Source organism: Microtus pennsylvanicus, chromosome 10, assembly GCF_037038515.1.
Source record: "Microtus pennsylvanicus isolate mMicPen1 chromosome 10, mMicPen1.hap1, whole genome shotgun sequence".
NCBI classification, from domain to species: Eukaryota; Metazoa; Chordata; class Mammalia; order Rodentia; family Cricetidae; genus Microtus; species Microtus pennsylvanicus.
In genome coordinates, this window is record NC_134588.1 from 91916656 (window position 1) to 91943407 (window position 26752).

The 26752-nt window shown below is 42.7% G+C and overlaps 1 protein-coding gene across 2 annotated transcripts; it reads left to right on the forward strand.

Moving 5' to 3' along the window:
* Positions 1-10779: 10779 nt before the first annotated feature.
* Pex19 (peroxisomal biogenesis factor 19) lies at positions 10780-18242 on the forward strand. 2 transcript variants are annotated; one of them, XM_075989150.1, is made up of 8 exons: positions 10780-10870; positions 12396-12505; positions 12926-13091; positions 13669-13754; positions 13922-14083; positions 16417-16593; positions 16977-17021; positions 17175-18242. In XM_075989150.1, exons 1-8 carry the CDS (start codon positions 10801-10803, stop codon positions 17256-17258), a joined length of 900 nt encoding a protein of 299 aa, XP_075845265.1. In that variant the 5' UTR covers positions 10780-10800; the 3' UTR covers positions 17259-18242. The 2 variants fall into 2 exon arrangements, with proteins under 2 accessions (XP_075845265.1, XP_075845266.1); XM_075989151.1 differs by lacking the exon at positions 12396-12505 and having other exon boundaries at positions 10783-10870.
* Positions 18243-26752: the final 8510 nt, after the last annotated feature.

Here is a 26752-nt window from a genome sequence, read left to right on the forward strand (position 1 = left end):
GCTCCTTGGTTTGCTGTTTTCTTCTTGGACACTTATTTTCATGTCCCTGTTCACATCCATGTATCTCTCTCACGAAAACAAATTCTTTACTTGAGAATCTTTTTTTTTTTTTATGTGTAGTGTTCTGTCTTTATATATGCCTGCAGGCCAGAAGAGAGCACCAGATCTAATTATAGATGGCTGGGAGCCATCATGTGGTTACTTGGAATTGAACTCAAGACCTTTGGAAGAGCAGGCAGTGCTCTTAACCACAGAGCCATCTCTTCAACCCTCTATATACACTGCAAAGAGAAAAATGATACTGTTTTTTTAGTTCTACATTGTTAGACAATGGTAAAAAGAGTTCTCTTGGGGCTGGAGAAATGGCTCAATAGTTAAGCACACTGACTGCTCTTCCAGAGGACCCAGCTTCAGTTCCAGCACCCATATGGCAGCTCACAATTGTCTAACTCCAGTTCTAGGGAATTCGACACTCACACAGACATAAATGCAGGCAAAACACCAATAAAATAAAATTTAAAAAAAAAAGAATTCTCTGTTCCATTTTTTTCTGCAACTTTTTTACCTATTGCTAATTACAGCCAGTATTTGCTGAGCACCTATCTGTCCATCACTGTTGTATTTGACATATTCACATAGAAGATAATTAGATAAATAAACTATATATTTACAGTAAGCACATGGTTGTCTTAGCGTCTTTTCCCATTGCTGCAATAAAATCCCCTGACAAAAGCAACTTCAGGGAGAAAAGACCAATTTGACTCACAATTCCAGCTTAAATTGTCACTGCAGGGAAGTGAAGGTAGCCAGAATCTGAAGCAGCCAGAGAGCAGGAATTCAAGGAGTCCTGCCAGTAATCAACTAGAGGTTTCTTCTTGGTTTTTTTTTTTTTTTTTTTTTTGTGTGTGTGTGTGTGTGTGTGTGTGTGTTTTGGTTTTGAGTCAGGGTCTCACTTAGCTGGGCTGGAACTTGTTATATAGACCTGGCAGGCCCTGAACTGACAAGAATGGAGAAAAAGGAGATGTCTATCTCTTTTCAATACCAACACTCTGGAGGCAGAGGCAAGAAGCTTTCTCCTTTAAATTCAGGACCTCAGACACAGCAAATGCTGCTGCCCACAGTGGGCAGGTCTTTCCATTATCAATTAATTAAATAATTCTTCACAAACATTCCCTGAGGTCCTTTTTAAAAATAAATATTTGGGTTTTTTTATTTTTTGGTTTTTTGAGACAGGGTTTCTCTGTATAGCTTTGGATCCTGTCCTGAAACTTACTCTATAGATCAGGCTGGCCTCGAAACTCAGAGGTTTGCCTTTCTCTGTCTCCCGAGTGCTGGGATTAAAGGTGTGCGCTACCACTGACCCACTTGCTTATTTATTTACTTATTTGTGTATTTGTTTCCATAGAGGTGAGAAGAAGGTATTGGATGGATCTCCTGGAACTGGAGCCATAAATGGTTGTAAGCACCATGTGTGCACCGGGCATCAAACCCAAGTCCACTGGAAGAGTAACCAATGCTCGTAACCACTAAACCATCTTTCCAGCCCCTCAGAGGTCCTACCAGGTGATTTTAGATTATGTCAAATTGATAGACTATCAAAATTGTCAATAGGGCATTTTGCCTATTGTAAATAGTAATATTTACTAAATTAATTGGGGAAATGATATGTTACTCCATTGAGTTAAAATACAAACATACAGGCCCAGCCTGGTGGCTCCATCTGTTCTAGCACTTGCAAGGTAGAAACAGGACCAAAGGTTTAAGAGCAGCCAGACTTGGTGGCACATGCCTTTAATCCCAGCAATTCGGAGGCAGAGTCAAACCTCTGAATTCAAGACCAACCTGATCCAGTCTACATAATGAGTTCCAGTCAGCCAAGCACTACGTAATGAAATCCTATCCCCAAAAACCTAAAAAAGTTAAATATCAGAGACTAGAGAGATGTCTCAGCAGTTAAAAGCATTGGCTGCTATTCAGAGTGACCAGTTTGAACTCCACAACACCCATATGGTAGCTGAACCATCCATAGCTTCAGTTGCAGGGGATCTAACTTACCCTTCAGGTAACCACAGGTACTGAACGTACATGGTGCACAAACCTACACCCCCGTCAAAACATTCAACCACACAATAATCATTAAATTCAGGATAACCCCAGCTATTTTAGAGCCAGCCTGGACTACCCTATCTCAAAAACAACAAAATAGATTAGAGAGGTGGCTCGGCAGTTAAGAGCAAGTATTGTGTTGTGATTTAAAAAGCACAAGAGAGATGCCACATGGTAGAGCTCACATGGAGGTTTTTTTTTAAAATTAATTTTGCCAGAAGAGGGTACCGGATCTCATTATAGATATTGTGAGCACCATGTGGTTGCTGGGAGTTGAACTCAGGACCTCTGGAAGAGCAGCCAGTGCTCTTAATCTCTGCGCCATCTCTCCAGCCCCGTTTTTTTTTTTTTTTTAATTTAGGGAAAGGGAACATAAAAGGGGGAGAGTAGGGGACCGGCTTCTAGTTTCAGAAGTGGCAGAAGGAGAGAGAGGCAGGTGATGTGGGATTCTCCTCTGTATGCTATGAATACCATTGATTAATAAAGAAACTAGCTTGATCTGATAGGGTAGAACAGAGCTAGGTGGGAGAAACTAAACTGAATGCTGGGAGAAAGAAGGCAGGGTCAGAGAGAAGCCATGTAGTCCTGCTGGAGACAGATGCTGGAACTTTACCCAGGTAAGACACAGCCTTGTGGCGATACACAGATTAATGGAGATGGGTTAATTTAAGATATGAGTTAGCCAGAAATACGCTTAAGCTATTGGCCAAATAGTATTGCAAATAATATGGTTTCTGTGTGATTATTTCAGTACTGAGCAGCTGGAAACAAACAAGCAGCCTCATACTACAAATTGGTGCACTGTCATTGACTATATCCTTGTAAAACCTCAGAAAGCTTAGAAAGTAATTCTAGGTGCAAAGAACAGTGTTAAGCATGGCTTCTTGGTAACCCAGCTGCTGGTGGCATGCTGCAGCTCCTTTAAGAGAGGTCTTACTGATTCAGTAGTAGCAGGGAAAAAAAGCCGCTCTTTTTTTAAATGGTGGCTTCATGGGCCTTGTTGCCAGTACAAACTCTGACGAGGTCCAGCTATGGGGCATTTAAATAGGGTTTGTGAGTGGAGTGCTACAACTTGCTTAATGGCAACATAGACATGCTATGTACCTGAAAATGGGGCTATGAGCATGGCTTGCTCTAAACAGACCTCTGCTCCACCATGTTGGACTGAGTGAAGCAAAAAGACAGAGCAGCCTAGCTGTTTAGCATTTAAAGAAGCCATCCTGGTCAAAAAAGGATTACAGATAGGCAATAAGGACATATTCAGGTATAAAGACCTATAAATGAGACACAGTGTTTTAAAAATGTACATACACTTGGGAGAGAAGAAAAAATGAGAATAAATGTAATATAAAAGAATACAGGCAGTCATAGATTAAAGGAGTAAAGATAATAAAATAAATATTAAACTTGTAGAAAAAATAATAGAATAAGAAAAATATAAGTCATGTAAAGATGGAATATACACAGAGAGTCTAGATTATGTATATTACTGTGTTTTCTTTGAATTTTTTGATTGTGAATGAGCTAAGTACAGAGAGACATTTCATTGTACATACTGTTAAACTAAACCAGCATATATACTCTAAAGGTATCTTGACTTCAAAATTTGGGTCTAAAGATATCTTGCTTTGGAAAAGAAGTTCTTTTTTTTTTTTTTTTGGTTTTTCAAGACAGGGTTTCTCTGTAGCTTTGGAGCCTGTCCTGGAACTCCCTTTGTAGACCAGGCTGGCCTCGAACTCACAAAGATCCTCCTGCCTCTGCCTCCCAAGTGCTAGGATTAAAGGCATGCGCCACCACCGCCCGGCAGTTCTTTTTTTTTTTTGTTTCCACAGAGGATGAGAACCTATGGAATCCTTCCAGACTAATGTGGTTTGATGGACCAAGAGCCCCTGAAAGGTCGCCTTGAATACCCCCCCAAACAAATAACTTTGCCCAACATAAAGCAGGAAGCAGTTTGGAGAAGAACTATGCCCATATTCCCAAATATTGTTTATAAATGTTCCTTTACATTTTAAAGGGGAATATGATATAGAGATTTGCATTGGTATGGATCTTGATCTATTGATACAAATTTAAGGTCAATTTTGTGTGTGTGTGTGTGTATATATATATATACACACACACACACACACACACATATATATGCTCTTGATTAAGATATTGTGTTTGTGCAGCTCATCTAAAAATGTAATGTATAATTAAGAAATATAGGTTAATAGATAATCATCTCTAATAGTCAAGCTTATAGTCATGTTAGTTACATTTTCCAGATGTGCAGAGATATATTTCAGATGGATAGGCATTCTTCAAACCTTTCAAAGACTACAGAATACGACATTTAAAATGTTTTAAGAACTTAGGACTTAGCCGGGCGATGGTGGCGCACGCCTTTAATCCCAGCACTCAGGAGGCAGAGGCAGGGGGATCTCTGTGAGTTAGAGACCAGCCTGGTCTACAGAGCTAGTTCCAGGACAGGCTCCAAAGCCACAGGGAAACCCTATCTCGAAAAACCAAAAAAAAAAAAAAAAAAAGAACTTAGGACTTTTCATGACAGTAAGACACATGTGCTCCTGGAAGCACCAAATTACTTCAAGAGGAAGATGAACATCGAAGAGGCTCCTTATGGAGTTGGTTAGTCATTTGGACAAGAAACTACTCTCGCCTGGACTGCTTGATATTATGCTGTATGAACTGGACATTCAGGACCCACAGAAAAATGACTGCTGAACTTGCCTAAAGGTGAGATGGTCCTTCAGGGTTCCTGCTACATGAAAGAATCTGCCAGACATTCTGTAGGAAATAGAAGAAATCAACTGATGAACTTTACCATTACAAGGCAGAACAGATCTTCAAATTTCCTACTTTGTGGAAAAGTCTGCTAGATACTATGGGCCTATAGGCTGAAGATGGATGCTCCAACAATATAGAAGAACTTAGGGTGACTGTTCAGGCAGCGAGATGTCTCTGTCGATTCTAGAGTTATTTGAAGTTGTTTACAATACCCTTCCTGTTTACTTAGGTAATATTATATCCTTCTGGAGTCTTTGATGGAGTTGAAGAATATATAGTTTTCCTTAGTTATGATAAAAGATAAAGTAGATATAAATATTCTAACTGTAATTCTTGCTTGATACCTGTTCTGTGTAATTTTACTATGTTAAAGTTCAAGCCTTACTTTTTATTTAAACATAAAAAGGGAGGTGATGTGGGATTCCCCTATGTATGCTTTGAATACCATTGATTAATAAGGAAACTGCTTTGAGCCTACTGCAGAGCAGGACAGAGCAGAGCTAGGCAGGGAACACTAAACTGAATGCTGGGAGAAAGGAGGCAGAGTCAGAAGGAGAAGCCATGTAGCCCTGTCAGAGACAGATGCCGGAACTTTACCTGTAAACCTCGTGGCAATACACAGATTGATGGAGATGGGTTAATTAAGTGATGGAGGAAGGTCATTGGCTAATAAAGGAACTGCCTTGGCCCATTTCATTGGTTAGAAGATAGGTGGGAGGAGTAAACAGAACAAAAAGCTGGGAGGAAGAGGAAGTGAGCTTAGACTTGACAGCTCTCCTCTCCGAGAATAGTTAGTTATAGTTATAGTTTTCCTTAGTTATGATAAAGATTATTGTAACTTTTACTTGATAACTGTTTTGTTATATGTAATTTTGCTATGTTAAAGTTAAAGCCTTCCTCTTTTTTTTTTTTTTTTGTTTAAACCGAAAAAGGGGAAATGATGGAGGAAGGTCATTGGCTAATAAAGGAACTGCCTTGGCCCTTTTTTATTGGTTAGGACATAGGTAGGTGGAGTAAACAGAACAGAATGCCGGGAGGAAGAGGAAGTGAGGTCAGACTCAACAGCTCTCCTCTCGGGAGCAGATGCCTTCAGAGAGATGCCATGCTCCCCGCTCCAGGGAAGATGCACGCTATGAAGCTCCGACCCAGGATGGACTTAGGCTAGAATCTTCCCGGTAAGACCGGTGCTATACAGATGATAAGAAATGGGCTAGTCCAGGTGCAAGAGTTAGCCTAGAAGAGGCTAGGTAGAAATGAGCCAAGCAGTGTTTAAATGAATACAGTTTGTGTGTTGTTATTTCGGGCATAAGCTAGCCGAGCAGGCGGCTGGGGTGTTGGGGACGCAGCCCCGCCGCCCTTATTACTACAAGTTAGCCACAAATATGCTTTAAGCTATTGGTCAAACAGTATTGCAAATAATATGGTTTCTATGTGATTATTTCGGGGCTGAGCAGCTGGGAACAAACAAGCAGCCTTCTATAACAGGCAGAGAAGTTGGGGAAGAGACAGAGACAAGCAGAGAAGCAGAAACAGAGGAACAGATGGGAGGAAAAATGAGGGGAGGTGGGCAAGGCTCACCTTTGAAAAGGGATCATAGCAAATGTACACAGAAGATGTTCTTAGTGGCTGCAGCTAAGGACGTGTCCTGTCAGGACCTCAAGGGCAGGCCAGTACAGATGCCTGATTACTGGCATATTGTTCTTCCAGAGTTCTTGGGTTCAGTTCTGATCACCCAGGCAAGGTGGTTGAGGACTCCAGCTCCAGGGGAGTCAGTGTTTTGTTTTGACCTTCATGAGCACCTGCACTCACATGAAAACCCATATGTAGCTGTATATAAACACACAGCTGGAAATGCTCCATTGTAGAGTGCTGGCTTAGTATGTACAGGATCCTGGACTTAGTTCCTAGCACTACATATGGTAGCACACAACTTTCTCAAAAACTTGATAAATGTAGAAATTTTGTTCAATTAGTTACTGGGTATTGAACCCAGGTTTGCTCATGATAGGCAAGCCTTCTACTACAAGTTATCTATATCCACAGGAAAAAGATGTACAAAGTATTTAACAGTTTCTTTGTGTTGTTTCTTGAGACAGGTCTTGAACTGTATTGCCAAGAATAACCTTAAACTTTCTGTTTTGTTTTTGTCTTTTCTCAACACAGGGTTTCTCTGGTTGTTCTGGAGCTAGACTGGAACTCGGAGATCCCCCTGCCTCTGCCTCCCTAGTGCTGGACTCAAAGGCCGGCACCACCACCGCTCTGCAACCTTGAACTTTTTTTATTTATTTGTATGTTATGTATGGTGCTCTACATGCCAGAAGAGGGCATCAGATCCTGTTATAGATGGTGTGGGCCACCGCGTGGTTGCTGGGAATTGAACTCAAGACCTCTGGAAGAGCAGCCAGTGCTCTTAACCCCTGAGCTATCTCTCCAGACCCAACCTTGAACTTTTAATCTTCCAGCTTCCACTTCCTGGGTGCTGGAATTACTCATTTTTTTTAGTTAATCCATATTAAATCTATTTTTTCCTTTAATCATGTAGTTCACACACCAATATTTAAAACTATGCTGTCAGGCCAGTGAAATGGCCTAGAAAGTAAGGGCACTTGAGGTCAAACCCCACAACCTGAGTTTAATCCCAGAAATCCACACAGTGGAAGGAGAGAACTAGATCCTCCAAGTTGTCCTATAATCTCTATACAAGCATCATAGTGTGTACGCCCACCTACATACACACTCAAGCAAAATAAATATTTTTAAATTGTGTTTTAAAAACAACTATATTATGACAAGTTTATCTTGTGTACCTTTTTTCCTGACCACTCAGTTTCTATCACCTTTCCCCAAACAGGTAACTAGTTTCCAGTTGGTTGCCAATTGGCTTATATTTATGAGCAGATATACGTTTGTTTTCCCCACTTCCCTTTTATACATGACAGAAACTTAATATTCTTTGTTATTTTTTTGTTCATTTGACACGTTTTAAAGTGTTTTTTTTTTCGAGACAGGGTTTCTCTGTGGCTTTCGAGCCTGTCCTAGAACTAGCTCTATACATGTATTTCATTTTTCTCATTGCATATTTTATTATAAGTTATGAAAGTCTCTGAAAGTATCTGGGTTATTTGCAACCGTTTGCAATTATTAACATTGCTGCAACAAATAAACTTTAACACACATTATATGGGTGGAGGAAGTGCTCCTGAGACTGCACTACAAGAGGAACACCTGCTTCAAAGAGCACAGGACCTCAAACTAAGACTGCTTTCTCAAAAATCTCTATACTATGGAAATGTTTTCTCAAGTTTTAAACATCCTTCCTGCAAGTACAGGCAACACTCAGGCATGCTGGTTCACACCTGTAACTCAAATTCTTGGAAGGCTAAGGCAGAACAATTGTCTCAAGTTCAAGGCTAGCCTTGCTTAAAGAGTGACACCCTGTCTCAAAAATTTGACATCTTGGGGTTACAGAGATGGCTTAGCAGTTAAGAACAAATATTGCTCTTGCAGAGGACTCAAGTTCAGTTCCCAGCACCCACATCTGGTGGCTCGTAACTACCTAAAACTCTAGCTCCAGAGGGATATGCCACCTCTTGTCCCTGAGAGAAAGTGCACTCACATACACACACCCAAATGCAGATATGCACGCACACACAAATATATTTAAAAATATATTGCAAGTCTTGGCAGGCAGATCTTTGTGAGTTCTAGGCTAGACAAAGTTAGACCCTGTCTTTAAAAAAATAAATAAATAAAAGGTCTTATTTTTAAAATAAATATTTATCATGTATACAGTGTTCTGCCTACCTATATGCCAGAAGAGGGCACCAGATCTCATTACAGATGGTTGTGAGCCACCATATGGTTGCTGGGAATTGAACTCAGGACCTCTGGGAGAGCAGCCAGTTTCTTAACCTCTGAGCCATCTCTACAGCCCTATTTATTATTATTTTTTTGTTTTGTTTTTCAAGACAGAGTTTTTCTGTGTAACAGTTCAGACTGTCCTGGAACTCACTTTCTGGACCAGGCTGGCCTCAAACTCACTGAGATCTGCCTGCCTCTGCCTCCCAGGTGCTGGGACTAAAGGCATGTGCCACCACCACCCGTCAAAAGGCCTTTTTTTTTTTTTGAAACCTAAAATAATTTTATCACAATCTCTTTCTCAATAAAAAAGTAAACCTAGGGCTGGAGAGATGGCTCAGCGGTTAAGAGCACTGCCTGCTCTTCCAAAGGTCCTGAGTTCAATTCCCAGCAACCACATGGTGGCTCACAACCATCTGTAATGAGATCTGGTGCCCTCTTCTGGCCTGTAGACAGAATACTGAGAATACTGTATACATAATAAATAAATAAATCTAAAAAAAAAAAAAAAAAAAAGTAAACCTAATTGTAACCTTCAAGTAATCTAAGCAGCCCCTATTTTTAGGAAAATAATATTTTTTTAGAGATTCACCTGCCTCTGCAAAAGGTCTTTTTTCAAAAAATAATCTTACAAATGAAATTACGAAATTGTACTCAAACATTCTAAAATGAGTTTTGTGAACAAAGTAGACAATCTTTGCTTCTTGTCACTTGTGTAACTGAGGAAATAAGAATGGATATATGTGAAATAATTGTAAGTAAAAATTCTGAAGTTAATCAATAATCAGGGGAGAGCCATTAACTCCTTCAATAAGACTGATACGAAAAGAATGCTATGAGCAGAAAAGGGCATGGTAGTGCATATCTGTGTTCCTAGTACTTGGCATGTAGGCAACAGGATGAGGAGTTCTAGGCAAGCCTGGGCTAAACGAGCCCCATCAAGCAAGCAAGAAAGGGAAAGGGGTTCTGTAAAATACCGTTTTGTCACTATTCATTATATATTAGGAAGTCAGAAAGAGTAGTTGCGGTAAATCAGTGTTGAGGTAGGAGGCTAGGAATATCAATAGTAAGAACAGAAAGGTCACGCCTTTAGTCCCAGCACTCTGGAGGCAGAAGCAAGCAATCTCTGTGAGTTCCATGCCACTCTGGTCTTCCAGCACAGCCAGCGCAACACAGAGAAACCCCGTCTTGATAAAACAAAACAAAACAAATGCACACACAAAAGAAAAAGACCACAGAGAAAGAATTGTTTGTATTTGAGTCTGTTTTAATTCTATTAATTACCACCTATGTTTCTAATTCTACCACAAGTTAACCCTCACAGGCAGGACCAAGTGATTTATTTGCATATTTTATTGTTCTCAGAATAAGATTGTATACATCAGTAGATGCTCGCTACGTGCTAAAAATAGATTTGCCAATCCGTTTGTTTATCTATTTTGTGTTTGTATAAGAGCACACGTGGAGGTCTCCTACCCTGCAGGCTCTGGGGGTGAAACCAAGATTGCCTCAATTTAGCAATTCTGTCTCAGCCTAAAAAAATGCGCGTCACTAGATGTATAGCTCCAGGTTTAGCTGAGCTTTGTGGTGTAAATAGGAAAACAAAACCTCTCTAGACTAAAAGTTCTGTGTGAAAGGGAAAGTAAACAAACAAGGAAAGCAAATAAATCCTCTCACTTCTTCAGCCCCCCCCCCCCCCCCCATCTTGACTCCCACATCAAGCTGGGCCTGGTGGGTCAAGCATTTGGGAAATAGAGACCGGAGGAGCCCGATTTCTAGAACAGCCTGCTCAAGTTCTAGACCAAGTTCAGCTGCTGCGGCTGTGTAGCTCCAGGGGTGGAGTGATAGTTTAATAGGAATAAGGACCTAGGTAGATTTCCAGAACAAAAAGAAAAAGAAACCCACGGTTTCCTGTCCCTTTAAAAATGGCGGTCCTGCACAGTAGAATGGTTTCATTGGCTGCACAAGTCTTGGGGGCGGAGTTAGGGGCGGGACAGGTGGTGGCTTTAGTGGTTCCACCTCCTACGGCAAGTCGGAGGCAGCAAGATGGCGGCCGCTGAGGAAGGTTGCGATGTTGGGGTCGAAGCGGACCGGGAACTGGAGGAGCTTCTGGAAAGTAAGAGCCCATGATGGGAAAGGCCAGAGCGGTCGGGGACGAGGACCCATTGGGGGTTAAATGAACTTGAGATTTCGGGGAGGAGCGGGAGAATCTCTCCAGTGGTTGGCGGGGGAGGTGGTCTGACTTCGACCCCGGCCCTCCTCATTAGCAGGAGCTAGGTGTCACCTTGGCCACAGATCAGCCCAGACCGCAAATCTCCCAGCGGAGGAGAAAACTAACTGTAATGAGATGTTTCACGCCCCCCCCCCAAACTTCTCTTGCTGGTTTTGAGGCAGGATCTCACCCTGTAGCACTGCCTGGCCTTGAACTCCCGAGCCTCCCTGCTCTGGGAGTGCTGCGAAGGGCAGGAGCCTCCAGGACCGGCTTTAGTAAATTACTGAAGTCTCCTCTCCTGTAAGCAGCAGCACTGACAGAATAACCTTTAACTCCAAGAGTCCTTATGTCCATGATCGTATCAAGGTATCTTTCCTAACTCCTTTTACCTCACAGTCTTTCCTAAGATTTTACCAGGCCCTTAGTTCTTTCGTGTCAGCAGTTCAAGGAAACCACTCCTAAAGTTATTCTTGGCTTGAGAGACTGTCTCATGTAGTCGAAGCTAGCCCTCAGACTCAAAGATGGTTTTGAACTTGTGATTTTCTGGCCCACTACCAAAAGGGCACCACCATGCCTAACATCCTTTTTCATCCCTTGGAGAAACTGAGAGTAAGTCAGCCCTGGGGGGAAAACACTTCATCTTCCTGAAATGATGGTGGATGTTTCTCGCTTGCTTGCTCTTGCCCTCCACTCTGGTTTCCTGCTCAGAATGAGGCCAGTGCCCTTTCACTGGGTCCTGGCAAGCTTTTCAGGGCAGAGGTGAACCTTTTATCTGTTGCTCAGTCACAGCGAGGTAGGCCGGCATAAAATGAGCAGATCTGGGGAGGCGTGCCAAGTGACTCGATTGGCCAAGGGTTACTGCACATCAGGCTAAGGGAACCTGTAGGCGCCTGCCGAGGGAGAACTAAATTGGAACAGAATTTAAGAATTTGCTGCCCTCCTATAGAATGTGTGGAGTTTGTGGTAGTAGTAGGGCCCGTACAATGCTGAGTGGGCTATCCTGTGCTTTCTTATGAGAGGTTCTTGCCTTTCAGGCCTCAGAGTGAGTCCAAAGAAATAAGTCTCTCTCTCCCCACTATTCATGTTAGATAACTGGGTGGGACTTTTAGGGAATTTTATAGTATGCATATAGAGATTTCTCTTCATGGCTTATTTAACCCTTCCCTCCTAGTTCTGAGATGAACACGGGTTCTATGTAAAAGTTTTTTGTTTTTTGTTTTCCCAATTGGTCACAGTAAGTTAGGTGATTCCCAAGGGTGGTAGGAAACCTGTTGATCCGTGGACCAGGCAGGGGAGACGCCAAGATAAGAGAGTGAATTCAGGAAAGCTGACATTTTATATGATTGTTTTCCTGAGAATTGGCACGGAAAACAGAGCTGTCTAGCCTTACCCATCCCCAACATACCCATCATGTCTTTTGTTTCCAAAGGTGCTCTTGATGATTTCGATAAAGCCAAACCCTCCCCAGCACCCCCTCCTACCACCTCGGCCCCTGATGCATCAGGGCCCCAGAAGAGATCGCCGGGAGACACGGCCAAAGTATAAGTTCCACCCCCTTAAGGGAGGGGGGTGTGGGCATGGAGCTCAGAGCAGGGGTGGGACAGTTCCCTGTGGTCCAGAAGGGGGGTTGGGAGGATACCTTTGCCTCACACTGCTGAGTGTTCCTCCAGGCCTCAGTTCTTGTGAAACAAGGACCTGGGGTTATATTGAGGGATAGCAAGGAAGTAGCTTGAGAAAAGAGCAGTTTTAAGTGGTTGGATTTGTATGCTACCTCATACTGTTCCTTCAGTGGCCAGCTTCTTTGCCTGAGGCCCCCTAAGAAGAGACATGTAGAATGTTCAGTAGAGGTGTTTGTCGGGGAGGTGTTTTGTTTTCCAAAACCGCAACCTGAGCTCCTATAGGAGGCTAGACTCAGGGTGGTGCTGCAAGAGGTGAATTTTGTCCATTTCTTCCCTGCAGGATGCACTCTTCGCCTCCCAAGAGAAATTTTTCCAGGAACTGTTCGACAGTGAGCTGGCTTCCCAAGCAACTGCAGAGTTTGAGAAGGCAATGAAGGAGCTGGCAGAAGAAGAGCCCCACCTGGTGGAACAGTTCCAAAAGCTCTCAGAGGCAGCTGGGAGAGTGGGTGAGGAAACCCCAAACAAAAAATACTGGACAGACCACTTTATTGCTGAGAATACCATGATTGTGAAATTACTGACAGTCATGTCACAGCCATGGAGTGTGGGACAAGGCAGGAGAAAGAGGTGTGGGCATCTTGCTTACTGAAAGAAATGGTTAAGATATTTTGGAAAGTAATAATAAAAAAAGATTATTTTAGCCAGGTATAATAGTGTATTCCTTTAACCATTGAGAGGCAGAGGCAGGTGGATCTCTGAGTTCCAGGCCAGCCTCATCTACCTAGTAAGTTCCAGAACAGCTAGAACTACATAATGAGACCTTGTCTCAAAAGTACATAAATACATAAGATTATCCCAAACCAACCGTTTTAAAGGCCAGGGTTGCGAGTGTTACTGTGGAGAGCTGTTAACACATTATATAGATTTATGGCATAACCATGAAGGTGACCAAAAACTAGTTAAGATTTTGAAGTGGTAGTAGTTTGACAATAAATGTTTTCTATCTAGACTAGTAAGTAGGTCAGTCTGGACAAGTTGACAGTTAACATCCTAGGTAATCCTGGTTCTTTTCGTCTCTCCTAGGCAGTGATGCAAACTCTCAACAAGAATTTACTTCTTGCCTAAAGGAGACATTAAGTGGGCTAGCCAAAAATGCCACTGACCTTCAGGTACTTCCACTCCCAGGTGCTCCTGGGCAGTCTCACAAAGAGATGGTCTAGGGGATCTCCCTGACTCTGCCCCTGCCTTAATTGTTGTTGCAGGCACATCTAGATAGTTTTTTCCACCCAAATGAAAGTACAGTGTAAACTGTTCACCTCTCTTTGGTCTTGTCTAGAACTCAGGCATGTCTGAAGAGGAGCTCACCAAAGCCATGGAAGGACTGGGCATGGATGAAGGGGATGGGGAGGGGAACATCTTCCCCATCATGCAGAGTATCATGCAGAACCTGCTGTCTAAGGATGTGCTGTACCCGTCCCTGAAGGAGATCACGGAAAAGGTTTGTGAATTTCCACTTCTGCCTCTTCTTCTGTTTTCATTATCTCAACTTGTGGGCTACTTTGCTCAGACTGTGCATAATAAAAGTGTAATTTGAGTATACAAGTACTTTTTTCAAACTCTGTTGGAGGTAGAAGAAGTTATTGAGAATAAAGGTACATAGGTGATCTATCTGATTGTTCGTCCATGCTGGGGCAAATTCTTCGGCTTTAGTTTTCTGTAAATTAGTTCAAGACTGTGAGTCTAACCGGTCCGCTCCTTCGTGTATCTCTAACTTTATTAGTTTGTGCTGGTACTGTGAACAGTTTGAGAGTAGTTGAAGTGATGGTCCCTCTTAAAAAGCTTATCATTTCACTAGAGAAATGAGGTAGAGAAATAGAAGCTCTGTAGCATTACAGGACAGCATGTGCCTGAGTGGGAAGTGGGTAACATAGCCTAAGTCCAACTCGAAGAGTATTTTTTACATTCTTTTAAAAATATTTACTTTTAATTAGGGGTTTGTGTGTGGGTGTGCACACATGTGCGTACATGAGTTCAGGTGCCTCTGGAGGCCACAGGCATCGGATCACCCTCAGCTAGAGTTACAGCTGGCAGTGAGCCACCTAACATGAGTGCTGGCTATTGAACTTGAATTGGGGTCTTTGCAAGAGCAGTATGTTTTCTTAACCACTGAGCCATCTTCCCAGCCCCGGTTTTTGTATTTTTAAGTTTAAAAACAACAGGACTGGAGAGAGATTCAACAGTTAAGAGCACTGACTTCCACCAGGTGATGGTGGTGCACACCTTTAATCCCAGCACTCAGAAGGCAGAGGCAGACAGATCTCAGTGAATTTGAGGCTATCTTGGTCTACAAAGTGAGTTCCAGGACAGCCAGGACTGTTAACAAAAAGAAACCCTGTCTCGAAAAACCAAATCCCTTCCCCGCCACCCCCCAAAAAAAAGATCACTGACTGCTCTTCCAGCGGACCTGGGTTCAATTTCCAGAACCCACATAGCAGCTCAGAATGGACTGTGGCTCCAGTTCCAGGGGATTTGATGTCCTCTTCCAGTTTCTGAGAGCACCAGACACACATGGTGCACAGCCATACAAGCAGGCAGAACATTCATATAAAAAACAAATAGAATTTAAGCCTGCTGGTGATGGTGCATGCCTAATACCAGCACTCGGAAGGCAGAGGCAGTCGGATCTGTGTGAGTTCGGGACCAATCTGGTCTATAAGAGCTAGTTTCCAGGACAGAGAAACCCTGCCAGCAGAGGGGGGCTTGTTTCTGTGTGTTTGTGTGGTTTTATTTGTTGTTTGTTTGTTTGCTTTTCGAGACATGGTTTCTCTGTGTGACAGCCCTGGCTGTTCTAGAACTCACTCTGTAGACCAGGCTGGCCTCTAACTTGCAGAGATATGCCTGCCTCTGCCTCCCAAATGCTGGGATTAAAGGCGTATGCCACCCTTGCCCCCCACTAAAACCCCAGCTAGAGAGGGGGCTTGTTAAAGAGTACTCGCTGGTCTTGCAGAGGTCCCAGTTTGGCTCCCAGCACTAACATGGTAGCTCATAACCATCTGTAACTGTAGTTCTAGGGGATCTGACACCCCTTTCTCTGACCTTCAAGTGCGGCAGGTATGCACACGGTACAAATACATACAGGTAATATACTACTAATACATAAAAAGTAAAAATAAATAAATCTAAAAAACAACAGAGAACAATGTTCAACAGAGACCACATGTGACCCATGTTCTAGCTAGCTGCAACTGTCAAGTTTACATAGCTCAGAGTCATTTGAGGGGGTCTAGTTGGGGGATTGCCCAGATTAGATTGGACTATGACCATGTGTATGAGGAATTGCCTTGATTGATGGTTGGTGTGGAAGGGCATAGCTCACTGTGGGTGGTACCGTCTCTAGGCAGATGGTACCTAGACTATATGAGAAAGCTAAAAAATCAAAGAAGAAAGTAAGCCAGTAGGCAGTATTCCTCCATGGTCTCTGCTTAAGTTCCTGCCTTCAGTGATGGACTGTTACCTGGAAGTATCAGATGAAATAAAATAAACCCTTTCCTCCCCAAATTGTTTTTGTTGTTTTGTCACAGGAATGAAACTAGAACAATCATCAGAGCCTAAATAAAATGATTACTATCTTGCTTTTCACAGACAGAGTTTACTAATCTGCAGTTACCATAAATACTAGTATATCCAGGTGGAGTCACCGTACTTTGTCTTTTCCACAGTGAACTTGCTTACTTAGCTTTCTTTCCTCTTTGTCCTCTTCTATTCACATTCTAAGCCCCTTCTCTCCTTGTTCACTTAATTCTTTTCCACCCATTCCCTCTCTTTCCTTAGTATCCGGAATGGTTGCAGAGTCACCAGGAATCTATTCCTCCAGAGCAGTTTGAAAAGTATCAGGAGCAGCACAGGGTCATGGGCAAAATATGTGAGCAGTTTGAGGCAGAGACACCCACGGACAGCGAGGCTACTCACAGGGCTCGTTTTGAGACGGTGCTAGATCTTATGCAGCAGGTAAGACCTTTCACTGCCTTCCTGGTGCTGTCCACTTTGGTGGTGAATGGAAGAGATGTCTGGAAAGGGTGCTATACAACTAAACCTGTGTGCAGGGAGCATACAAAATCTATATACCATGGTCAGAAGAAATCAGATCATGACGGGTGGTGGCAGCACATGCCTTCAATCCCAGCACTTGGGAGGCAGAGGCAGGTGGATCTCTGTGAGTTCGAGGCCAGCTTGGTCTACTAGTTCTAGGACAGCCAGGGCTGTTACACAGAGAAACCCTGTCTCAAAAAAAAAAAAGAAATCCAGATCACAAATCAGATTCCTTTTGTTACTTTTTTGTGTTTTTTTTTCCCTGTGATATTTATTTATTATCTCATATTTTTATCTTCTAGTTACAGGACTTAGGCCATCCTCCAAAAGAGCTGGCTGGGGAGATGGTGAGTATGCCTTTCACAATTTAACCCAGTTTGCAGACTCCAGTAACACCCAGTTAATCTATATAAGGTGATAACTGGCTGCTAGGGACGGGCCTTCAGAAGCTCTGACCTGAAATATGAGTGGTTTTCTCAGTTGCTTCATCTCTTCTCCAGCCTCCTGGCCTCAACTTTGACCTGGATACCCTCAATCTATCGGGCCCACCAGGTGCCAATGGCGAACAGTGTCTGGTCATGTGAAACACAGCTCGCTTTCTTCCTTGAGTCCCAGCCATGGGGAACACCTGGAATCAGCAGAACCATTGGGAACTGAGGCAGAAGTATTGTCTCTGGGAGCTGGCTGCCCCACACTACATCCCATTCAAGACTGTGCCATACCAGCTGAGGGTCTGTTCTGTAGGCATTTCTGTGAGCCTTACTCCGTCATGAGTTCTGCTGTTAGAAATAGGCCAATTAATTGCCTATTAATTTTCGGGGCATTTCACTCCTTCCCGGGCCTAGAAATATTGTTATATATGGCTGTACTCATGTTCCCCTTTATTCCCAGGGATTTCGTGCCTTGTTTCTACTTCCTGTCTTGGATCTGGGGAGCAGGAGCTGAGTCCTAAGACTTTGTGTTTCTATTAGGCGGAACCTCTGGGATGGGGAGAAATGTAGCCTGCCCTGGGACTGTAGGTTTGGCAGCACATCTCCTTGCCTTCATTTTGAACTCTCTGAAGGGAAAGGACTTTTGCACTTACCTGTGGTCAGGATGGAAGTGAAGCCCTAGGTTTTTTCTGTCCCTAGGTGCTGTGCCCTTAGTTCCCCTTTTCTCCTGAGAACTCAAGTTGCTACCCTGGTTCTTTATACAGCTCTCTGATTTGGGTGAACCGAGCTCTTGACCTTCCTTTGCTGCCTGGCTGTCCTCTTACCTCCTCTCTTTAGATTTTTATTTATTCCAGCCCCTCTGAACCAATGTTGTGATTAATGAAGGCCAATCTTGTTTCCTTTCATCTAGTACCTGTACCATTCTCACTAGACCCTTCCCTTCCCTGGCCAACACATAATTGTGGTGTCAGATCTGGTAAATGAATGGCCATTCTACCCAGATACATTCTGGTTTACTTGATGATATCAGATTCCCTAGACTCCTTGGTTCAGGAAGGAGTTTGGGAAAGGGATGTACCCTGAGTCTCTTTTCCTGCGAGCCCCAGGGGACAGTATCTAATAAACATTCTGAGTGCATGTGTTGGTTGTTTGTCATCGATAGTTCTGTATAATAGTATAATACGTGCTAGACTGTACCATGACCCTGCCCTCCAGCTCAGACTGCCCTTCCTTTGGTAAAAGGATACTGTCTTCATCTTCTTGGTAGTTCAGTCTTAACTTCTTACATTATAGTTGATGTTAATGATATATTGTTAACATGTTTTCTAAATTAGTGTTAAATGACCTCAGTAGGTCTAAGGACCATGGTTGCCATATATTTTATGGATATTCCTTTTAGCCCACCTAGCTGTCCTGGTTCACTTGGAAAATAACTTTTAAAATACATGTTTTTATTAATTCTTTGGGAATTTTATACATGTATGAAATGTATTTTGATCATATCCACTCCCGTGGAAAATAACTTTTGCAAGAACAAATTCACATTTATCATTTGAGTTACTTTGACACATCCTCCCTGACCCCTGGGTTAAAGTCACTCTTAAAGATCCCACATCCCACACATTCTGTGGGAGGAAGCATGCTTGCAAATAGCCTGTGGGAACTAATCAGTGTTTAAATATTTAAACTGTTCTCAAAGTTCACAAGAGCTTCTCATCCAAAATTCTGTGTGTTCGGGTAACAAATTTCTGAATGGATAGATGGATTCATGAAACAATCAAATTTTTACAAGGTGTATGATAATATCTTTTTCCTCTGACCCTAGGACATGCTTTCATGTCCCAAAAACTAGAAGTAGGCTGTTGGGAAGCTTGGGGAGTTTGTAGAAAGTGGCCCACATTAAAAAAAAAAAAATAAAACATCTGACATAAAAAACCTCTTAAGGTTTATTGTTAATCTGTTTGTGTGTATGTGTGTTGGGCCTCTGATCCCCTGCACTGGAGTTATGAGTAGTTGCGAGCCACCAGATGTGGGTGCTGGGAACTGAACTCCCGCTTTCTGAAAGAGCAAATAGCTCTTAACCACTGTCCCACATTAAGTAGACATGGCAGGTAAGACAAAAACGTACAAAAAGGATTCAGGAAGTGGACATGCAGTGTTTGCTGTTGAACTGAAAAATTCACTGTGTTCCTTTGGAAAGCAAATGCAGCACTTACCTTTTAAAGCAAAATGGAAGCTTTTCTACAGGGAAACAGCTTGAGTGGAGATTGCTAATAGAGCCCAGGTGATCTATGAACAGGACAGATAGGCAACCAAGAAATAGAAATAAGACCTTCAAATTCGAGGTCAAAGAAGAATGGTTCCCAGCAACCACATGGTGGCAAACAACCATCTATAAGCCCTCTTCTGGCATGCAAGCATACGTGCAGATAGAACACTGTATATATAATAAATAAATAAAAATTAAAAAAAAATAAGGCAGATGTCGGGTGGTGGTGGCTTGGGCCTTTAATTCCAGCACTAGGTAGAGGCGGGTAGATCTCTGGGAGTTCAAGGCCAGCCAAAGCTACAGAAACCCTGTCTCGAAAAACAAACAAACAAAAATAATCAAGTCAGAGCCAGGCAGTGGTGGCACATGCCTCTAATCCCAGCATTTAGGAGGCAGAGTCAGGCAGATGTGAAGTGGAATTCCCCTCTGTATGCTGTGAATATGTTTTATTACCGTTGGTTAATAAAGAAGCTGCTTTGGGTCTATGGCAGGGCAGGATATAGCCAGGCAGGAAATCTGAACAGAGATATAGAGAGAGTAGGGAGAGTCGGGGAGATGCCCCAGAACCTTACTGGTAAACCATGACCCTCATGGTAAAGTACAGATTAATAGAAATGGGTTAATTAAGATGTAAGAGTCAGTAAAAAACCTAATGTATTGGCCAAGCAGTGTTGTAAATAATGTAGTTTATGTGTTATTATTTGTGTTCAGGTGGCTGGGAAATGAACGAGCAGTCACTGCCTACACAGATCTCTGAGTTTGAGGCCAGCCTAGTCTACAGAGAGTTCTAAGACAGCCAGGGCTAAACAGAAACCCTGTCTCAAAAACACAGAAAACATGAAGGCAGTCAGGCAGGCAAATAATACTTTCAGCTGAAAGGTTCTTCCTATTGGGGGAGGGCCTTTCCCTTTCAGTCCTTCACAGAAATGTCCTCACAGACCTGCCCATGTGTCCCTTGGCTGATTCCACATCCAATAAATGAACATCAAGATAAGCCGTCAGTGTCATCGGGAGGTAACTCAGTGGTTAAGAGTACTTGTTGGTCTTTCAGAAGACTTCAGTTTGGGTCCCAGTGTCCACATAGTGGCTTACAGCTGTCTGTAAATCCAATTTCAGGGCATCTGATGCCCTTTTCTGACTTATGTGGACATTGCATGTATGCGGTTAACTCACACACAGACATGACACTCAACACACACAAAAATCACATCACACACAGATTACAGGTCTTTGTAGGCATTCATGTCCGTAGATTCAAAGCACCACAGCAGTGTTTCTTCAAACTTTCCTCATTTAGGAAACTATGGGATACATAAGTGGGATGCCAGACCAAATCTGCCTTACAGTGGATCTACAGATTCTATCTTCTGATAATTTCCGCAACATCCAAATGTGTGTCTCGGTATGACCTGCCAGTGAAGATGCCCAGCATTTGGCCGAAAGACCAAGTAGAAACTCCTGCGACTGCATCCTCACCTCTGTCAGGATAAAAATAATGTTTTATTGTGAAGGAAATGGCAAGGATTAGTTCACCCTTAAAGGGTTCATTAGATCCTCATTTACTTTAATCTTTCTGGCTTTTTTTTTTTTTTTTGATTTTTCGAGACAGGGTTTCTCCGTAGAGTGCTGCGATTAAAGGCGTGCGCCACCACCGCCCGGCTTTTTTTTTTTAATATTTGTTTGTTTGTTTATTTATTTATTTATTGTTTTTTTTCGAGACAAGGTTTCTCTGTAGCTTTGGAGCCTATCCTGGAGCTAGCTCTTGTAGACCAGGCTGGTCTCGAACTCACAGAGATCCACCTGCCTCTGCCTCCCAAGTGCTGGGATTAAAGGTGTGCGCCACCACCGCCCGGCTTTTTTTTTTAAATATTTGTTTGTTTATTTATTATGTATACAATATTCTGTCTGCGTGTATGTCTATAGGCCAGAAGAGGGCACCAGACCTCATTACAGATGGTTGTGAGCCATCATGTCGTTGCTGGGAATTGAACTCAGGACCTTTGGAAGGTGAGGCAATGCTCTTAACCACTGAGCTATCTCTCCAGCCCATCTTTCTGGCTTTTGCAGAAACTGACTGGTGGGTTACAGTAGATAGCTTGCAAGCTAACCAAGTAGTGGTCCTCAAAGCAGGTTATGTGACAATTATAAAGGGGTCAGCAGATTACAGCCTATAAGTCAAATGTGGTCAGTTTCCCAACAAAAAACTATTTTGTGTGTGTGTGTGTGTGTGTGTGTGTGTGTGTGTGTGTGTTTGATGGGGTGAAGCCATGAACATGTGGAAGTTAGAGGACAACTTTGTGGAATCAGTTCTCTCCTTCCACCTTTATTAGCCAGTGTCTACCCACTGATGTAAGCCATCACAGGCCAGTTGCTTTCCGGGTTTTGTAAAGGTTTATTGACGTTCTTGATCATTTATGTACTGTCTTTTAATGCTTCTGTGCTACCTTGGCCATGTAGAGTAGTGACAGATAGTATGGCTTGCAAAGCCTAAAATACTTCGTAACTGAAGTTCATAATCCCCTAGTTGGGAATGAATGCTCTCTCAGTTCCCATCAGAAAGTATCAGAAGTAGTTTGTATTTGTAAGGGACCAGTAACAGTCATTCACAGTCTTAAGCCTTGGACATGTCCATTCTCACTCTTTTTTTCTTGTGCTTTGGGGGTCTTTTGAGTGGGGAGAGGGATATAAAGTGGGTAAGCAGGTGGAGAGGATCTGGAAGGAGTTGGGGGAAGGGTAAACATGATCAAAGTATATTTTTAAAATGTTAAAAAATACCTTGGGGTTAGTGAAATACCATAGCTTTCCAAAAACAGATCCTGAGAATTCCGATATAATCAATGGAGTTTTCACTTACTGTATTCATGATATGATGGCATTATTGGGAGGTGGTAAAAGGTGGGAGTGGATGGGGCTCTAGCTAGAGGAAGTAGGTCACTACCTGCCCTTGAGGCTATAGACCTGGTTGGCTTTTTCCTATATTATCCCATTTCTCTGTTTCCTGTCTGCCAAGGACAAGAACAACCTTCACCCGATCTCCTGCTGTAATATTCTGCCCAAGCACGTAGAGCCAGGCAACCATGGGCTGAATCTTCTGAAATCATAAGCCAAAATAAATCATTTCTTCCTTTGAAAAACTCTAGCAGATCCCCCATTTAATGAGCTCATTATTGTCACACCAACCAAGTCATCAGATTGGGTGGACACAAATGTGGTCCATCTTAATAGGTTGATGCAAAAGGAACTGTGTTTTTGGATTATGAATTTTAAATCATTGTAACAAGACTGAAACACATTAACCAAAATAGGAGCCATTACAATCTTTCCCAATGAGAAGTAAGGTTGTTTATTTCTGTAGCATAAAACTCCATGCTGCCGGGCAGTGGTGGTGCACACCTTTAATCCCGGCACTCAGGAGGCAGAGGCAGGCAGATCTCTGTAAGTTCGAGGCCAGCCTGGTCTATAAGAGCTAGTTCCAGAACAGGCTCTAAAGCTACAGAGAAACCCTGTCTCGAAAAACCAAAAAAAAAAAAACCAAAAAAACCCCACAAAACCCAAAAAACTCCATGCTTTGAGATTTGACAAACAGCTTAATGTTTCCCCTCAAAAAACCTGCTCCTGTTCCCCTACATGTATCTCAGAAAAAGGCATTGCTCTTTTTCAGTTAAGATAACTCACACATCCTTGCTTTTTCCCTCTTATCTCACATCCATGTTCAATCTATTAGCAAGTTCACCTCCTTGCCCTTTTGAGAGCGCATCCTCAGCACGGCCACTTGTACCACTTGGACTGCAATACTCGTCCTGCAGGTCTTTTGTCATAACCTTCCTAACGAGTCTGTCAGCTTCTGTTCTGCCTCCCTGAAGGCAGTTACAGAAGTCAGCTAGGGTGGGCTTCAGTTAGAAATCAATGATGCCACTTTTATTAAAAATTTTAATTTATTAATTTATATCCTTCTCTTGTATTACCTGGCTTCCTATGTAAGCATACTTAACCTTTGGACTGGAACACTTTTCTCCAGGTGTGTATGGCTCAATTTCTCACTTCAGGTTCTTATTCTGAGCACACCTCAGCAAAGGGGTCTTCTTTGAACTCCCAGGATAAGAGAGCACACCCGTCCTAGTAACCTGGAAACCTGCTTTTTCCCTTGTTTAACTTCATATCAATCTTCAAACTTTACATTATTGTTTATGTATCTCTTCTCCCTCTTCACTAAAAGGTTATGTAAACAAAAGAGTCTTGGTTTATTTTATTCACTGCTCTTGTGCCAAGATCACAGCCTCTCATGTAATAGGGATATAAGAAGTAGTTGCTGACTAACGAAAGAATGCAGTAGGGTGATAGGACTTTCACTACTTGGCTCACTAGACTTCCTATAGGTGTTAAGGTTACAAAGATGAAAAAAGGGTAATTCTTGTCTTCAGCAACTTATATTCTAATAATACAGTTAGTTTTAAAATATGTAATTGGAGACTAGAGAGGTGACCTAGTGATTAAAAGCATTGGCCTCTCTTCAGACAACCCCATTTGAATTCCAGCATCCACATGGCAGTTCACAGTCAGTTGTAGCTCCAGTTCCTGGGGATCTGATGCCCTCTTCTGGCTTCCACAGGCACTGCACTCACACAAGTGGTGCCCAGAGCTACAGGCAAAGCACCCATCCACACATTGAATTTACCCTATAACTATAGGTTAAGTGTTCTAAAGTAGAATATGTTATGAAAAAGTAATGCAGCCTGGGTACTCTAGTGCACATCTGTTCTCCTGCTGTGGAGGCTGAGGCCGGAGATCACTTGAGCCCAAGAGCTGGAGACCTGCCTTTCTTTTTTGTTTTCAGACAGGATCCTATAAGCCTAAAGATGGCCTTAAACTACTGATCCTCCTGCCTCCACCTCTCAAATGCTGGGAGCCACCACACGTATGGGCCACCACACCCAACCTGTGAAGCCTCTTCTCTTAAAATAAAAGCAGAGCCAGGTGTGGCGGTGCCTTTAACCTCAGAACTCAGGTGGCAGAAGGCACTTGGGTTCAAGGTCAGCCAGAACTACTCAGTGAGACCCTGTCAGTAAATAAATAAATAAAAGCAGAATGGGGATAGAGGTGCATGGATAGTGAAGTGTTATTCCCAATAGTCAAGCGCTGCCTCTCTTTGAAAGTACCAGTTGTATAGAGACCTAACTTAAGAGGAAAGATGCTTTCTAATAAACTTTATAGCTGAATATTCCAAGGTAAAACACCACGCTGGAGCTGACACATACTGTGAGTTTTGTGATAGCAATAAAGGTAATGAGGCTGAAACAGATCCAGGCTGCCAGGGAAGAGATAAAATCAAAAATAAGACAGAACCAATGATGTAAAGCCTGGGATAATTTTGATTTAAAAAATTTAAAAAGATTTGTTTATTATGTATAGTGTTCTGTCTGCATATCTGCCTGCAGGCAGAAGAGGGCGCCAGACCTCTTGTTAGGAATTGAACTCAGGACCTCTGGAAGAACAGCCAGTACTCTTAACCACTGAGCCATGTCTCCGCCCTTCCTTTTAAAAAGAGTTATTTATTATGTATATATAAAAATATTTTTTTCAAGAGTTTCACTGTGTAGCCCTAGCTGTTCTGGAACTCTATCTATAGACCAGGCTGGTCTTGAACTCACAGAGAACCACCTGCCTCTGCTCCAGTGCTAGGATTCAAGGGGTACACCACGCCTGCACTTGTGTCTATATACCACATTTGTGCAAATGCCTACAAAGCCGGAAAAGGGCATCATCTCCTGGAACTGGATTTTGTTAGCCACCTTGTTGGGTGTTGGAACTTGAACCTGAATCTTCTGGAAGAGCAGTTAGTGCTCCTAACTGCTGAGCCATCTCTCCACTTCAGATAATTCTGATTTTTAGTATGGGATGGGAAAGCTTTGGATGATTTGGGGTAGGGAACTATGACATGACACACACACATATATATGTATATATATATATGTATATATATATATATTATGTATACAATGTTCTGTCTGTGTGTATGCCTGCATTACAGATGGTTGTGAGCCACCATGTGGTTGCTGGGAATTGAACTCAGGACCTTTGGAAGAGCAGGCAATGCTCTTAACCTCTGAGCCATCTCTCCAGCCCCATGACTTATATTTTAAAAGACACTCTGACTGTCTTATGTGTGAGGGCATCAGGGCACTAATGGAAACAGACAAATACTGTACTGGTTGCTTTCCTAATGGACAGCGTGGGATCTGTGAAACTTAAGCAAGGGTTTATTCCAGCTCATAGTTTGAGGGGAAGTTCATCATGATGGGGAAGGCATGGCAACAAGTATGAATGAGGTTCACAGTCAAGAAACAGAGAGATGAGCACTGGTGCTCGTTCACCTCCTTTTTATTCAGTTAAACCCCCAGCCCATGGAGTGGCGCTGCCCCTGCTTAGGCTGGGTCTTCCCACTTTGGTTCTCCTCCTAACCTAGGGAATCCCTCACAGGTGTGCTAGAGGCGTATCTCCTAACTAATTATGGATCTTGTCAAGTTAACAGTATTAATCACATGTCTAACACAGCAGGTAGTTAAGCAAGAGACAGTTTGGACTAGAATATGGCTGGGAACATAGTTCAGTTGGTAGAGTGCTTGCTTTGGTATGCATGAAGCCCTGTTATATTCCCACTGCTGGATAAAATCAGACATGGTGGTGCATGCCCAGCCCTCAGGAGATGGAGACAGTAGTTATATAAATTTAAAGCTATCCTAGGATACTTAAGTACCTGTCTCAAAAACAAAGATCTGAAGTGGGGGAGGGAGGGAGGGAATGGTATTGATATGGGTCAGTGTTGAGGAGTCTGAACCTAGCACCTTGACCTTCTGTTTAAAAGAAAAAGGACAAAGTTGTAATTTACTTGGTAGAGTACTTTTTCAACATGTCCAAAGCCCGGCACATACATACACATTACACATACTTATTCGTATTTACAGGAAATACAAAGGAGCCTGAGAGGCAAGGAAGAGATTTTAAAGGGAGGGAATGGAAGAGAAGATGAAAGGGAACAGATCTAGCCGGATGGTGGTGGCACACGCTGTAAATTCGAGACCAGCCTGGTTTACAAAGCAAGTTCAGCCAGGGCTGTTACACAAAGAAACCCTGTCTTGATAAGCAAACGAAAAGGAGTGCAATAGACACTTGTCGTGAAAGCTAAGGGCAACTAATTGAAGGTATCCAACAAGGAGAAAGAAGGTTATTGGGGAAGGGGACCAATAAGAACCAAGTATGAACACAAATGTATGAGGAGCCGGGCTGTGGTGGCACGCGTTTTTAATTCCAGCACTCGGGAGGCAAGAGGTAGGCAGATCTCTGTGAGTTCAAGGCCAGCCTGGTCTACAAGAGCTAGTTC

Excerpts from the sequence above, each read along its gene's own strand:
- Pex19 (XM_075989150.1), top strand. The coding sequence starts at position 10,801 with ATGGCGGCCGCTGAGGAAGGTTGCGATGTTGGGGTCGAAGCGGACCGG. Across the intron at positions 10,871-12,395 it reads ACTGGAGGAGCTTCTGGAAA|GTGCTCTTGATGATTTCGAT; the intron begins GTAAGAGCCCAT and ends TTGTTTCCAAAG. Across the intron at positions 16,594-16,976 it reads TGCTAGATCTTATGCAGCAG|TTACAGGACTTAGGCCATCC; the intron begins GTAAGACCTTTC and ends TTTATCTTCTAG.